This window comes from Bos javanicus, chromosome 18 (assembly GCF_032452875.1).
Source record: "Bos javanicus breed banteng chromosome 18, ARS-OSU_banteng_1.0, whole genome shotgun sequence".
NCBI classification, from domain to species: Eukaryota; Metazoa; Chordata; class Mammalia; order Artiodactyla; family Bovidae; genus Bos; species Bos javanicus.
The window spans coordinates 56,282,483-56,297,044 of NC_083885.1; the positions used below are offsets into that span (position 1 = coordinate 56,282,483).

Below are 14,562 nucleotides of genomic sequence, written 5' to 3' on the forward strand. Positions count from 1 at the left end.
ATGTACCGGCTGACCCTGCGCACCAGCAAGGAGCCCGTCTCCCGTCACCTGTGTGAGCTGCTGGCGCAGCAGTTCTGAGCCCTGGACTCTGCCCCCCGGGGATGTGGCCGGCACTGGGCAGCCCCCAGGACTGAGGCAGCTTTGGTGGATGGGGCAGCGAGGGACCTCCGCTGGTGACAGGGAAGACCCTGGGGTGGGGGGATGTCCAGGAACTTCCTCCGGCCTTTTGTATTTTTATTTTTGTTCATCTGCTGCTGTTTACATTCTGGGGGGTAAGGGGGAGCCCCCTCCCTCCCTTTCCCCCTGAAGCACAGAGGGGAGAGGGGCGGGGAAGTGGGTGCCTCCTCCCCTCCCACCCCATCCTGTCATAGCCCCTCCTGCCCCCTCCCTTCCAGGGGCTGTGTATTATTGTGAGCGAATAAACAGAGACGCTAATAGCCCCCATCCTTGTCTATGTCTGGCGTTCAGGTCCAGTGGTCAGAGGAGCGGGGTGAGGGCATGCAGAGTGTGGGTGGCCAGGCCCCGCAGCCCGTATGTGGGACTCTGAGCAGACAGCAGCAGCAGCAGCCGCCGTGGCCCCAACTGCAGCGCCACCAGCCGCCATCCTGTGCCTGGCTCCTCAGTCCCCAACACCAAGTAGCAGGCTCTGGCTACCTGGGCCCGGTGGACGGCCTCTTCTGCTTTCTCCTCTGGCTGCCCCGGCTCTGAAGGAAGGACAACGAAGGTCGAGGTGACCAGTGAGGCCTGGACAACTAGAATGCCAACCCTGAGGGAGCCAACCCCCATCCTGGGCTAAGTTTAACATCTGATGGAAGAGGCTCGCAGCTCCAGCCAGCTGTCAGGACTTGAGATCAGACTCTCCCCCTCTTCCAGCCCCAGTGCCCCACTTTCCTGGGGACACTGTGTGTGCAGCCCCAAGCAATCTGGTTAGCAGTACAGATCACAGACATGCAAGAGATGCTGCCCAGGTGCCAGGCACTGGCCTCCAGAGGACCCCACCCCACTTGGGAAGCAGGTGAGGGAGGTGGGGTCGCATGGCTAGGAAGGGGCAGTCCTTTGCCCCTCCAGATGGAACTTTTCACTATTTTGTTACACTCATCAGGGTCTTTGCTGGGATTGTAGTATCACTCTGGGTCCCTTTCTTTGTCTGGGCCTCAGGTTTTGTGTGACAGCTTTTCCTCCTGGACCTGTGTTCTGTGGAATCTACCAACATCCTCCACCCAAAGCCTGTATTTTTAGCAGTAGAGCAGGAGCGTGTGGATTGCCTGTGTTTGAATCACAGCAGAGCTCTGCTGTTTATTAAGCCTGTTTGCTCATCTATAAGATGGAAATAATGATGTAACAGGAGATAACCTTCAACTATGAGGATGCAAAAATCGCTTAGTCTTCTCTGACTCTCTGTGATCTCATGGACTATACAATCCATGGAATTCTCCAGGCCAGAATATTGGTGTGGGTAACCTTTCCCTTGTCCAGGGGATCTTTCCAACTCAGGGATCGAACCCAGGACTCCCGCATCGTAGGTGGATTCTTTACCAACTGAGCTATAAGGGAAGCCCGAGGAAGAAGTGAGTCAATACACAAAAAGCACCTGGCAGGAGATGAGGTCTCGGTGTTTAGGGTCAGCCAGGAGGCTCTGAAACCTGCAGGCTGGGCCCTTCCTGCCCCTCCCTTCAGCTCTCTTCCCTTCGTGCCCGTGTACATGCCCGGGGCTCACAGACGGCCATCCCCAGTCCACGCTTCTCCTACCGCTTTCCCCCTCCCCTGCTTCTTACTCCCGCCTCGTGAGAACTGGGACCCAGTGCCCCAGTGTGTGCAAAGGGGTCGCTGTGCCCGCCGCTGACCTGGTGGGAAGTGAGTGGCGGTAACCAGGGTGTAGAAAGAGCGGAGAAGGCGCCGGCGGTGCTCCGGAGACGGTTCTGAAGGTGGAAGAGGGGTGCGGTAACGCAGAGCCCCTGCCCAGCCCCCGCCCCTCCCGGCCCCGCCCACCTCCCAGTCACCTTTATCCCGCGAGGGCTCCACCGTGAAGAGACAGCGTTTCAGTTCCAGGTGGAGGAGCAGCAGCCTGTGGGGAAACAGGTGTCACGGCCAGGAAAGAGGTGCGGAGGACCCCCAACCCATTCCCCCTGCCGCGCCCTACCCGAGGATGTCCGTGTGCAGTGGGAAGCCCGCGGGCAGCGCTCGGGTTCCCAGCGGCAGGCAGCCCCGCAGCGGCTCCAACAGGGGCTGCCACCAGCGCTCCAGAAGCTGCAGGGGGGCGTGATCAGCGAGAGAGGCGAGGCCCAAGGACGAGGTCAGGGCGGTACCAAGGGGAGGTAGTTTGGCCAGGGAGCTGGGGAGGAGACCACAAAAGCAGAGGGGACCGCGGGAGGGAAGAGAGGGAGGCCTGGAAGGATGGGGGCCACTGAGGCGGAGCCCAAAGGGGCGGGGCCTGCGAGAAGGTGGGGTCTGTTAGGGGCGGGGCCTGCGAGGGCGGGGCGGACACAGGGCGGGTCCAGGGTAAAGGCGCACTCGCCCCGCATGGTGCTCAGAGAAGGGCCAGGGCTCGCGAGTAGAAAGGTAAACTAGGAGAAAAGCGGGACGGAGCCCCGATTCACCTGCGCATCCAGCTGGCTGAGAGGAGGCTGCGGGCCGCAGAGAAGACACAGCTCCAAGTCCGGCAGAAGCGTCAGGGTCAGTAGCCGGTGTGGAACCTGCAACAGCGAGGAGGGTGGGCTGGCCGGAGCCCCTCCTCTTCTCATGTCAAGCCCGGGCTCCTAGAGGCGGTCCTCCAGGTCCTACCCCTGGCGCGCTCCTCCCAGCCCTCACCGTTCCGCCTGTCCGCCCCACCCACCCACTCACCGTGGGGCTCCCGTGCGGCAGGTACACCGGGTAGTCGCGAGCGGCCTGCGGGGGCAGGGACCCCACCAGCCATGGGAGCAGCACGGCCTCCGGCATCCCCAGCCGCCACCAGCTCTCGGTCGCTGCAACCACCCGGCCTGACACGACCAGGCTGATGAAGGCCGTGCCCGCCGCCTCAGCGAACCCAGAGAGGGCTTCCTGGGTAAGGGAGGCAGGCCGACTGCAAGTCAGAGGACATGAGCAGAGGCGACAGACTTCCAAGGCGGGTTAGTAGGGGGAAGACACCGGCGTACAATTCAAAGCTAGCTTGGTGGCCGTGCTCCTGTGTCTCACCCTCCCTGGGCCTGAGTTCCTTCACCTTCACATGCAGCTTACCATCCCCAAGTCACACTGTAAAATTAAACAGGTAGGGTGACCGCTGCCTAGTCTGACACATCCTGCCGAAGCTAGTAATTTTAACAGCAGCAGCTACAGTTTATTGAGTGCTATTAAGTGCCAGGTGGGCGCAATCCACAATCTACTGAAGCTCAGAGAGGTCGTCACCTGCCCAGAGCCACACTGCTGGGAGGCACCCATGCCAGATGAAATCAGATCGATATTTAAGGAAAAGTAGATAGAGATTTCCGTGGAAGAAAGAACGGGATGTGCCAGGGCAGAGAAACTGGGGAGTTGTGGGGATTTGCGAGACTCATGAGGCAGCTAGGAGAGGGTGGACTGTGGAGTTAGGAGTTAGAAGAGGTCAGGGCGAGAAGGCGGGCAGGCGTCAGATTCCTCAGGTCCTCAACTTGACACTAAGGGGCTGGGACCTTGTCCTGGGGCTGATGGAAGTTGTGGGTGGGCTGTGACCAAGGGAGGGACAGAGTCAGCTCTGGGTGTAGAAAGATCCTTCCGGGGTCAAGTGGGAGTTGGACCGGAAGCCAAAAGGATAGGAAGAGGCAATGGTCCAAAGGTAAGAGGATGGACACTGAGCCAGGGCCAGAGGGATAGTTTTAAAAGTTTACAAGGCATTCCCAATACCTGCAGCAGGGACCCCTCGGGAGGAACCACACAGTCCACACACTGGGTCAGGTCTCCGATGAGCTCTGAGTCCCCCAGGAAGCTGTCGATGAGGCGGTAACTGGCCTAGCAGAAGGGGAAATGGAGGAGCCTAAGATGCAGGTGGCACCCAAATCTGCTGGCTCCTCCTCAGAAAACTGGCCCACTGGGCCTTGCTAGGGGATGTCAGACAACCAAGATGCCCTGGGAGCCCAATGGATAAGGCTGCCCCAGGGTTTTCTGGGAACTAAGTTCCCAAATATCAGTGATCAGGTACCCTAACTTCCCATCCTCATGTCCTTCAGCCTCACCCTCAGCTCCTTCTTCAGTCTCTCTACGTTGCGGATATTGGTTAGCTCTTCAAGTCCCACGAGAAGAACCTAGAAGAAACATATAGGAGAGTAGGGGCCCTGGACAATTGGTTATAAGACAGGAGGGGCTGGGACTCAGACTCCTGTGTCTAAGGGAGGAGTCAGACTGAGGGCCAGAATTCCTGGGTTCTACAGGAGGCTGCTGGAGTCTGGACTCCTGGGTCTGAGGGAGAGGGATGCTGAGAGCTCAGATTCCTGGGGTTGGGAAAGAGAGTTAAGGAGGGACTTCCCTAGTATTCCAGTATTCCTAGTATTCCAGTATTCTTGCCTGGAGAATCCCATGGATGGAGGACCCTGGGGGCTACAGTCCATAGAGTCACAAAGAGTGGGACACAACTGAGCAACTTCTCTCTCTTCCCTAGTGGTCCAGTGGTTAAGACACTGCACTTCCACCCAGCAGGGGGCGGGTTCAGTCCCTGGTCTGGGAACTGTGATCCCACATGCCACAGGGTGTGGACAAAAACAAACAAGAACTTTAAAAAAAAAAAAAAAAAGAGGAGTAGGGAGTCTCACCATGGCCCCAAATACCATCTGGAGTAGTCTCTCCAGCCTCAGCTCCGAGGTGCCCTCCTCAGACGACAGAACAATGAGGGTGATGCTGTGAGAAAGGAATGTGAGAAGGATGAGTCCAGGCCAAGTAAACAAGGCAAAGAGGAGAGTAGGTCTGCCCTGGACCCATGCCCCAGCACAACCGGCCTCTCATACAAAGAAGCTCAGGAATCAGGCTGAATGCCTTGTCAAAGATCCCACAACCCAGTCTCAGCTGGCGCTGGAGATCTGGACAGGCTAGGGGTCATCTTCAACGGGGGCTGTCCCCCTGGCCCTGCCCCCAAGCTGCCCTTGGAGACCTGTCGTGGAAGCTCTTCCACACCACGGTTGTGTCCTCCGTCCTCGAAGAGCTCAGTTGCACCTCGAGATTTTGCCCAAACATGTGGACTCCATTGAGAGAGCCGATGACAGAGAATGGGAGCTGGGGAAAGATTGTGAACTTGAGACAAGAGCCCCCCAATTTCCTCCTCCTTGGGAACCAATTACTCAGGCCCCCAACCCCGTTCCTCTCTCTAGATCCCCTGGGCCCTCCTCTTCAAGGAACCAGGATCATTGGTCAATTGCACCTTCGACGGTCTAAACAAATTCTGAAACGTCCCCAGCCTCTACTCTCTTGAGGACCCAAAGTCCTTCTAAAACCCTGCTATTTCAGAGATCCAGGCGCCCGGGGTCCCACCTGTTGGCGGGCGGGGGCGCCACCGCGGCTGCTCCTGCAAAACAGAGGGACCCCGCTAGATGCAGCGAGGCACAGCAGATGTATCGTGCCCTCGGTCCCCTCCTCCCCCATCTGGAACGCTCGCCACCCAGTTCCCTCGTGGAGAGAGTCAATGCCCGCTTCTGAGCACGCCCATAGTCACACGAAGCCGGGCTGCTGCGGTCCGGAGCCGCCAGAGGGCGAGATAGGGAGCTGATTGGAAGAGGACTGAATTCCCGCCTTCCTCATCGCAACTCAAACCCCTCGTCAAGACCTTTTCCAGCGCCTCCCCCCGAGCCCCGTTACGCTCTCTTCCGCCCCCGCCGGAAGTCACAATACCCCTAACAAAGATGGCGGCTTTGTATTTGCTAAGTTGACTGGTCGCTACTTGAAGCGATTTGAGTTTATTTAAAGAAGAGGATGAAGAGCCCAATTTGAAGGTAGTGACAACCCCAAGGCGCTGCCTAGTAACCACCACGTAAGCGAGTGTGTTTCACATTCTGAATTGACAAACAATCGTACCACACTCAAAGATGGCGATGGCGTCTAGGCGTTGCCTAGCAACCGCTTTAGCTAGGCTTTCTCTTTCATGGTAGAAACACTATGCCCCGCTCAAAGATGCCGACCTTGCCTTGGGGTTTCCTAGCAACGACCAGTCTTATTTTCCTTCTAAGGCTGTAAATAGCTGTGCCCCTCTCAAAGATGGCCGCATGACGAATCACGAGCAATCTTCCTTAGAGCAAAATTGAGAAAGACACCATCTCCCCCCTTACCTTCGAGGATGGTTTGGTCCGGCAAGAGTTGCCTAGTAACCAACAAATGACTTGGTTGTTTTTGTTATTAGAAGAAGGAAGATGAAGTCCTTTATATTCCAGAATCGTAAAATAATATTTATAATGAATTTATTCATGATAGTGTATAGTGCAGAATGTGAAAATACTCCTACCGAAATCCTTTCCCTGAAATAAAAAGTTGACAGTTTAACACAGGATATTCACGTTTTCACAGATACTACTGTGCTAATGTTGTTTTCAAACTTTGTATTTCTCATGAAATTGTAGAAATATACCTCGTCTTTTTAAAATGTCTTATCCTAACCTATATCATGGATGTAACAATATATTTAGCTCATCCTATACTGACATGTTAGGTTCTTTTCACTATGTGTTTAAAGGGATAAATATTCATTATCAGTAAATCAGATCGTTTTTCTCAGAACAGTTGCCTTCATTTATGCAAATATATTTACAAAACATATAGTTGTATTAAGAAGGCATTTATTTCTTTTAAACATGCTTTGCCTGCATTCTGGATTTGATTTCTAATAGCTGATAAGAAATAAGACGTTTACTCTGCACATTAAATTACATGAAATTTAAAGAGGAATAAGGTGCATAAGATAACAAATGAAGTAGAATATCAATTTTTCCTTGTAGTTCTATGAATTTTTCCTTTAGTCTGCTTATATTTGTTTAGACTTCTGATATACTTAGGTTTATTTCTATCACTTTATTTTTTTTGGTAAGAAGTAGAACACTCCATAGACAGCATGGGGGCCATCTCAGAGGCAAAGGGGACCTATTTCTATCTTTTTATTTTTATATTTCTTGTTGTCCTGCCTTTTCCATGCTTTTTTTCCTCCTTTCTTTTACTGGATTTGTTTCCTCGATCCATTTTGTCCTCTTTCTTCTGGTTCCAAATTTATACATTAATTCTCTTTTATTAATTTTTGAAATTTTGCCATCACATTTAATTCAGCAAAAGGTTAAAGATTTTTAAACCATCTCTCAAAAACTACAAAGAATGTGACAAGTTAATTCCATTAAACTCCCTCCAGAGTAAGCAACTAGTGTCGCTAGCATTCAACTTGACTTTTTTAATGCCTTCATTGAATATTTTTTCTTAGTTTATTCAGGCAATTGTAATTGTATGTTTATGATTCATTTTGCCCTCCCTGTTCCTTCTTGCATTTCAGATCACTTTCCAGGGATAGCTGAAAATTTTCCTGCTTCCTAGAGGATTTCCTACTGGAAAACTCTCTACTCACAATATTTCTAATACCAAATGTGCAGGCTTTTCACACCAAGCAGTTCCCCAGTTTTCTGTGGACACAGACTGTCTTATAAGCCAGTTAAATTCTGACACCAACCGCCTAGAGTTACACACACACACACACACACACACACACACACTCTCACTCACATCCTTAAGGTCTCAGATCCACAAGACTACAGCCACTTCACACACCAATTAGAAGTAGTGGGTCCCCAGGTTACCCACACTTCAGTCTGAGTGGCCTACATATAACAAGGATCCCCATGACCCCCTCTTCTTATTGCCCTAACTTGGCCTCTGTTCACTGGTGCTGAATAGAAACGTGGAAATAAGAGTTTTGGGTGGAGTAGAGAAGAGTAGCTTTTATTTCTTGGCCAGGCAAAAGGGACCAAGTGGGCTGATGTCCTAAAGACTGTGACCCACTCTGGAGCGGGCAGTGAGGAGTATCACAGTGTTCAGGGAGCAGGGCATGATCAGCTCGTGGACCATTCTTGGATTGGTTGGCATTTAGGTGAAGTTTCAAGCATCATCAATTTTCTGGTTTCAACCAGTCTAGGGTCTACATTTTTGTGGTCAGCAGTTTTCATCTGGAGCGGGTCTGCTTCCTGTAAAAAACAACTTAGGAATGTGTGTCAGGCCTTTATCTATATCTTTCAGGGAACTGGGATTTCAGCATTTCTGCTGTGTGGCAGAATCATAGTCTAAATTGTTACCATTTCCCCAATTCAACAGCTATTCTTTGTTTCTACATCTTCATATTTCCAAACCATTAACTTTTGGGTCAGCATTTTACTTCAAAAGACAAGGACACAGGGCTTGTACACTATTTCATTCTCATGTTCAATAATTTGCTCTTAGGGTTCACAGAACCCACGGAAACATTTTACTCACTACTGTTGGTTTATTATAAAGGATATTACAAAGGATAAAAACGAACAGCCAGGGGAGTGATAGATCGGGACTTTGGAATTAGAGACACAGACAATTACATGGATATGGGACTTCCCTGGTGGTCCAGGGCCAAGATTCCACAGTCCCCATGCAGGGGGCTCCTGGGTTTCATCCCTGGAAATGGCCACCCACTCCAGTATATTGCCTGGAGAATCCCATGGACGGAGGAGCCTGGCGGGCTATAGTCCATGGGGTCGCAAAGAATCGGACACATCTAAAGTGACTGAGCATGCACATGGCACGCACAGGGAACTAGACCCCTTATCCTGTCACTAAGCGTTCACATGCCGCAGCTAAACATTTCATGTGCCACAACTAAGAACCGGCAAAGCCAAATAAATAATAAAAAAAGAACTTGGCAAAAGTGGTGGGATGTCACTTCTGAGATTAGGTTATAAAGTGGCAACTTCCATCCTTCTTTGTATTCTCTCTCTTGCCCTCTCTTGTTCACTCTGATGCAGCCAACGCCGTGTTGTGACTTACCCAAAAAGAGGTCCTTGTGAGTCAGGCTGGGACCTGAAACTTGGCAACCTTTACTAGAGTGCTTGCACTTAAGACAGACATCTCCTTGAGCAAGAGAATACAAAGAAACTATGAGACTAAAAATAACTGCATGCATGCAGTTGGGGAAAATTATGTACATATGTGCAAAGTCGCTTCGTGTCCGACTCTTTGCAACCCCATGGACTGTAGCCCACCAGGCTCCTCTGTCCATGGGATTCTCCAGGCAAGAACACCGAAGTGGGTTGCATGCTCTTCTCCAAAGGATCTTCCCCACCAGGGATTGAACCTACATCTCCTGCAGCTCCTGCATTGAAAGCAGTTTTTTTTTTTTTTTTTAACTGCTGAGCCCTAATTAATGTTCAATAAGATACAAAAAGGCCACAAACCAGTTGCCACTTCTGAGGCTCCAGGAGCAAAAGCAGGGTACTGTGCCCAATTCCTGCACACAGCACCACCAAGGGGTGGGCAGACCACCTAAGCCACCTTTCTAGCCCAACCCCTCCCCACCCTCGCCTCATTTAAAGAACCAGCCTGTTTCCCCTCACAAGCAAGCAGGGGTGCCTGTTTCTTGTTCTTCTTTTCTCTCCTTCATGCTAAGAGTCCGTGGGAGAGTCCCAATAAAGCCTTGCCTGAATTTCTCATTTGGTCTCTTATCAATTTCTATTGATTAAAAAGTCCAAGGACCCTAGTCAGTAACACATGGAACCTCTAGTCAATAGCCTGGGAGGAACTGAACCCTGCCAACAATGACAAGAATGAGCACGGGAGCAGGTCCTTTCTAGTCTTGCCTTGAGATGATTCCAGCCCTTGCTGACCCTTTGATTATAGCCTGTAAGAAACTCTGAAGCACAGACCCGGCTAAGCCACATCTCAATTCCTGATCTACAGGAACTTGAAAGTAACAATGTTGTTGTTTCATGCCACTAAGTTTTGGGGTAATTTGTTACACAGCCCAAGGTAACTAAAATAGTGTCCTTTATTTCTATTATTTTGCATATTGTGGTACTTTATGAACCTGACAATTCCTGTACCTGAATCCTGGGGGTGGGAGTGGGGCAACATCCCGTTAATTTTTGTTTCTGTGAATTCTAAATTCAATCCTTGTCTCTGCAGCTGTGGTCTTTGTGCTATTGATCGGAGTCCTCTAGGGAGGATTCACCCTCCAGGTCATTGCAGAGTGTCAGGCTGGGCTCCGTGTGTTATTTAGCAACTTCCCACAATTTTACACATGACTGTGTAGATATGTCAATGCTACTTTCTTAGTTCGTCCCACCCTCACCTTCCCCTGCTGTGTCCACAAGTCCCTCTACTAGATTTCATCAGTACCATTTTTCCAGATTCCATATATTTGCATTAATATACTTGTTTTTCTCTTTCTGATTTACTTCACTCTGTGTAAGAGGCTCGAAGACTATCCCAGAATTAGATCAGCTGCTGTGGAAGGCCATTGCTTAGCTGAAGAACTACACCAAGTTTTTCACATCACAGCTGCCTTCAGGTTCTTGGTAATGACAATGAGCACCTCTGGAATTTCTTTTCCAACCCCATCTTTTTTTGTTGTTGTCGATTTGTGTTTCCTCTCTGGGGGAGGTAAGATCCTTGAAAACTACCCATACCTCTTATGAAACCACCAATGTTGCAAAAACAATGTCATATCATCTAATTACCAATGCCAGAAGCTGAAGTCCAAGCTAAAGTATCTCATTGTTTTACCATTCATAATCCATTGATGGTAACCATGGTAACAGTTTAAACTCAGTTAACAGAACCAATTATGCATTCAGCTTATCTAAAGGAAAGTTTCCTTACGGTTAGGAGGGCATTTTAGGTGCCATTTCAAGCTCCATACCTGTTGATCATTTTGCCTTTCTCCAGTTTACTTTTATCTTCCTTATGATTTTATTAAAATTTAATTACACTAGCATACAAAAGAAGGGATCTGCTTTAGATTTAAAGGAATTTTAAGATGTCTAAACACAGGTTCAGTCATTGTTGGATCTTGATGCAAATAAAACTGTAAAAAGACATTTTGCAAGAACTGGGAAAATTTGATTATGGATTTAAGTGTTCGACAATACCAAGAAATAAGAATTTTGTTGGAGGTGTTAATGGCATAGTGGTTACCTGCAACTTTTTGGAGATGCCTATCTAGCAGGCAGAGGTAAAATGATACAATGTTGGGATTTGCTTTACAAGCGTTCAGCAAAGAAAATAAAAGAAAGGGATCAATAAAGTACATGTGACAAAATGGTGATACTGCTGAGTGCAAAGCAATGTACCCTTTTACCTTGAAATACATTGACAAACTGCATTGGAGCAAGCTGTTTTGGTTTCCATCTCCACTAGATCACGTCTGAGCCTGCTCATTTCACCCAAACCTTCCCACCCTCATGGACTTATTTTTCCAACCTTAACATGACAAAGATAAAATGACATATCACTGGACTCTGTGTTAGCACTTATTAACTTGTGCATATGAGCGACTTTAATATTTTTTTGCATATGGGAAAAACCTGCTTAGTTTTCTCCCCAATTAAAAAAAAAAAGCATTTCTGCTTTCCTAAGTTTTTATTGATCAGTAATACATATTTGGGTAGTACATTTCTGTCGACACATATGTTACAGTGACTTCCGCAGTTTACCGTATTGTTTTCAACTTGGTTTATGAAGTCTTCTGCGGACAAACAGTTTAATATTTTCCGTCCTCTGGCTTTGCTGTAATGATAAGAAACTCTTTTTCCCCAGTCTTCAGGATTATACAGTGTTATGGTTTCATTTGTTATATTTACATTTTTAATCCACCTGGAATGTATTTATGTCCTAGGCCAGTTTCTGGCTCTTCTCCCAGAAAACAACTATCAGGTGTTGCTTAGCAACTTCCACTTGGGTTAGAGTTCGGCTTCTTTTAGTGGGGAAAAAACAGCTGCACTCCCTTCTGAGTTGATTGCCGCCTTAAAGCGTTGCCTAGTAACCCCGTTTCAGACGTTGTGATTGGACCCTTCACACGACCCACCCACCCCCATCCCCCAAGAACCAGAAAGAACTTAACTAGAAACCTAATCTGTCTTTTTAGGAAAACAAGGGCAGCGTATGCGTTGCATAGCAACCAGGTCGCCTGGCCCTTCCATTGAAACCGGTGTTGGAAAGGTCGCCCCCCTCAAAAATGGCCTCTGACGCGCCGCTTTCGGTATATTTCGCCCTCGAAAGTTCTGCCAGTAATTCAAGCTTCCACCTCTGGTCCCCGAAGGAGTTCTCTAGGTCCTTTTTGAGTCTTGCACACACTGGGTGCGAAGGAGGATGGCGATAAACCCACCCGCTCTGGGCGCCCCGCACAAACATGGCCGCCAGCGCGCCGCCAGCGCCGAGAGGCGGTCCTGTGCGGGGGCGCGCGCGGCGCAGGCGCACTTCCGCTCAACCCGTGGTGTCTGAGGCGGCGGCGGCGGCAGCGGCAGCGGCGGTGGCGGCGACGGCGGCATCTGCGGCGCGGGGCATGGTCCCCGGGTCGGAGGGCCCGGCCCGCGCCGGGGGCCTCGTGGCTGACGTGGTGTTTGTAATTGAGGGCACGGCCAATCTGGGGCCCTACTTCGAGGGGCTCCGCAAGCACTACCTGCTCCCGGCCATAGAGTGAGTGCCGTTTCCGCGGCCCCAGCCCCGCCCTCCGAGTTGAGTTTTCTAGTCTCTCTCCTCACCCCGACCTTTCACTTCCGACCCTCACAGGTATTTTAACGGCGGCCCTCCTGCCGAGACGGACTTCGGGGGAGACGTGAGTCTTGGAACTCTCGAGTTGGAGGGAAGATGGGAGTCCGGACTGGGTCTGCGGGAGGAAGGGGCGGTACCTGGACCCTGGGCCCGAGATGGGAGGGGCTCGGGTCCGGACTCCGGGGTCGGCGGCGGGAGGGGCTGGGGTTTGGACTCCTGGGTCCGAGGAGGGGGAAGCTCGGGTTCTGGGTCCGAGGGGCTGGGGTCAGGATTTGCGGGTCCGAGCGGGGAGGAGCTGGGATCTGGTCTCTGGTTTCCAGGAAAATGGGGCTCGGGTCCTGGGTCCGAGGGAGGATGGGCTGCGGTCTGGACTAATGGGTCCGAGAGGGGAGGAGGCTCAGGTCTTGGGTCCGAGGCGGGAAGGGCTCGGGTCCTGGGTCTGAGGTGGGAGTACAGGGGTCCGGACCCCTGGGTCCGAGGGAGTAGGGGCTGGGAGCTCCGACTCCCCTGAGGGAAAAAGAAACTGGGTCCCAGATGAAAAGTTGTTCTGTCCTCCCCTCCCAGTATGGGGGCACCCAGTACAGCCTCGTGGTGTTCAACACGGTGGACTGCGCTCCAGAGTCCTACGTACAATGTCACGCTCCCACCAGCAGCGCCTATGAGTTTGTCACCTGGCTCGATGGCATTAAGTGAGCTCTTTTCTTGGCTTCGGGAAGGGTTGGGGGAACCTGGGAGGGACCGCAGAGGAATGGTGGCCTGGATTTGAGCTGCCGGATCCAGCCCCTCACATTGGTTGCTAAAAAGGGCTGCGATGGGGGTTGTGGTTTTGTCCCTAGGTCACTTAAATGGTCAGTTCTGTATGCTCAGCTGGTGTTGTCTGACTTGGAAGTAGAAAGCATTTCCTGGTCAAGGAAGCCTGGGGAAGTCTAGCACCCCTGTCCTACTCCTCATGTATTCTTCCCCTTTCTGTCTGTTGCTTCTTTTGTCTACTCTAGTCCTTCTTTTTCGTACCAGGGGCATTGAAGCTTGAGTGCAAGAGGGCTGGGGCTAAGCCTCTGTGCTTTGGAGTAAATTTTGGTAGTTGACACTGCAGATGCAGACAGCCTGGGGCCACTTTTCAGCTCTACCACAACAGGACTCCCAGACCCACGAGTCCCTGTCCTCTGTGTCTAATAGAACTTATCTCTTAAAGGGGAACGGTAATAGTACTTACAGTCATCCTGTTACTTATCCAGTGTTGGGAAACCAGATTACAGCTTACTGACTTGGAAATTCTTTGACAGTCCAGCAGTTGGGACTCTGTGCTTCCACTGCACGGGACATGGATCCGATCCTTGGTGGGGAAACTAAGATCCCACATGCTGAGGGGCACAGCCAAAAAAAAAGAAAAAAACTTATTTAGTGCCTTGTTTCCTTAAGTAAGGAATTCAGGGATGGCTTTGATGGATGGTTCTCACTCACTGTCTCTTGTGGGATTTCAGTCATGGTGAGCTGGGACCACAGTCATCCGACTGTTTGATCGGGACCAGGGGATCCATTTCCAAGGTGGCTAACCCTGTGGCTGTTGGCTAGAGGCCTCAGTTCCTTGCTAGCTGTTATTCCTAAGACATCTCTTGATGGGGCTGCTTGAGTGTCCTCCCAACATGGCAGCTGGCCTTCCTCAGCCTGAGCAATCCAACAGAAAGAGCAAAAGGAGGCCACAGAGCTTTTTATAATCAAATCTTAGAAATCACACACCATCATTTGTGTCACATTCTGTTTAGTATCCAGGTCAGTTCTGTTCAGTGTTGGAGGGGGCATGAATACCAGGAGATGGCGCTCATCGCAGATCTAGTTCTGGTGACACTGTAGGGAACTTTGGGA

At 50.7% G+C, this 14,562-nt stretch overlaps 3 protein-coding genes across 9 annotated transcripts in view; 2 read left to right on the plus strand and 1 right to left on the minus strand.

Moving 5' to 3' along the window:
- The window catches only part of AP2A1 (adaptor related protein complex 2 subunit alpha 1), a 28,060-nt gene extending 27,623 nt beyond the window's left edge, over positions 1-437 (plus strand). For all 4 annotated transcript variants that reach the window (XM_061389082.1, XM_061389080.1, XM_061389083.1 and 1 more), the window contains one exon: positions 1-437. In XM_061389082.1, the coding sequence (XP_061245066.1) occupies positions 1-78 (78 nt within the window). In that variant the 3' untranslated portion in view covers positions 79-437.
- Positions 222-14,562, minus strand: part of FUZ (fuzzy planar cell polarity protein) — a 15,853-nt gene continuing 1,512 nt past the window's right edge. The window contains exons 2-12 of one of the 3 annotated variants that reach the window (XM_061389100.1): positions 6,264-6,449; positions 5,096-5,217; positions 4,761-4,845; positions 4,188-4,256; positions 3,859-3,963; positions 2,842-3,039; positions 2,598-2,693; positions 2,141-2,247; positions 2,001-2,065; positions 1,845-1,919; positions 222-704 (exon numbers count right to left, since the gene is read on the minus strand). In XM_061389100.1, coding sequence (XP_061245084.1) covers positions 478-704; positions 1,845-1,919; positions 2,001-2,065; positions 2,141-2,247; positions 2,598-2,693; positions 2,842-3,039; positions 3,859-3,963; positions 4,188-4,256; positions 4,761-4,845; positions 5,096-5,178 — 1,110 coding nt within the window. In that variant the 5' untranslated portion in view covers positions 5,179-5,217; positions 6,264-6,449 and the 3' untranslated portion in view covers positions 222-477. Of the gene's footprint in view, positions 705-1,844; positions 1,920-2,000; positions 2,066-2,140; positions 2,248-2,597; positions 2,694-2,841; positions 3,040-3,858; positions 3,964-4,187; positions 4,257-4,760; positions 4,846-5,095; positions 5,218-5,472; positions 6,037-6,116; positions 6,196-6,263; positions 6,450-14,562 lie in introns of those variants that run through there. The other 2 variants (XM_061389101.1, XM_061389099.1) reach the window with 2 other exon arrangements.
- Positions 12,115-14,562, plus strand: part of MED25 (mediator complex subunit 25) — a 17,445-nt gene continuing 14,997 nt past the window's right edge. Inside the window, exons 1-3 of one of the 2 annotated variants that reach the window (XM_061389085.1) lie at positions 12,115-12,624; positions 12,718-12,763; positions 13,264-13,388. In XM_061389085.1, coding sequence (XP_061245069.1) covers positions 12,338-12,624; positions 12,718-12,763; positions 13,264-13,388 — 458 coding nt within the window. In that variant the 5' untranslated portion in view covers positions 12,115-12,337. The remainder of the gene's footprint in view (positions 12,625-12,717; positions 12,764-13,263; positions 13,389-14,562) is intronic. The other variant, XM_061389086.1, reaches the window with a different exon arrangement.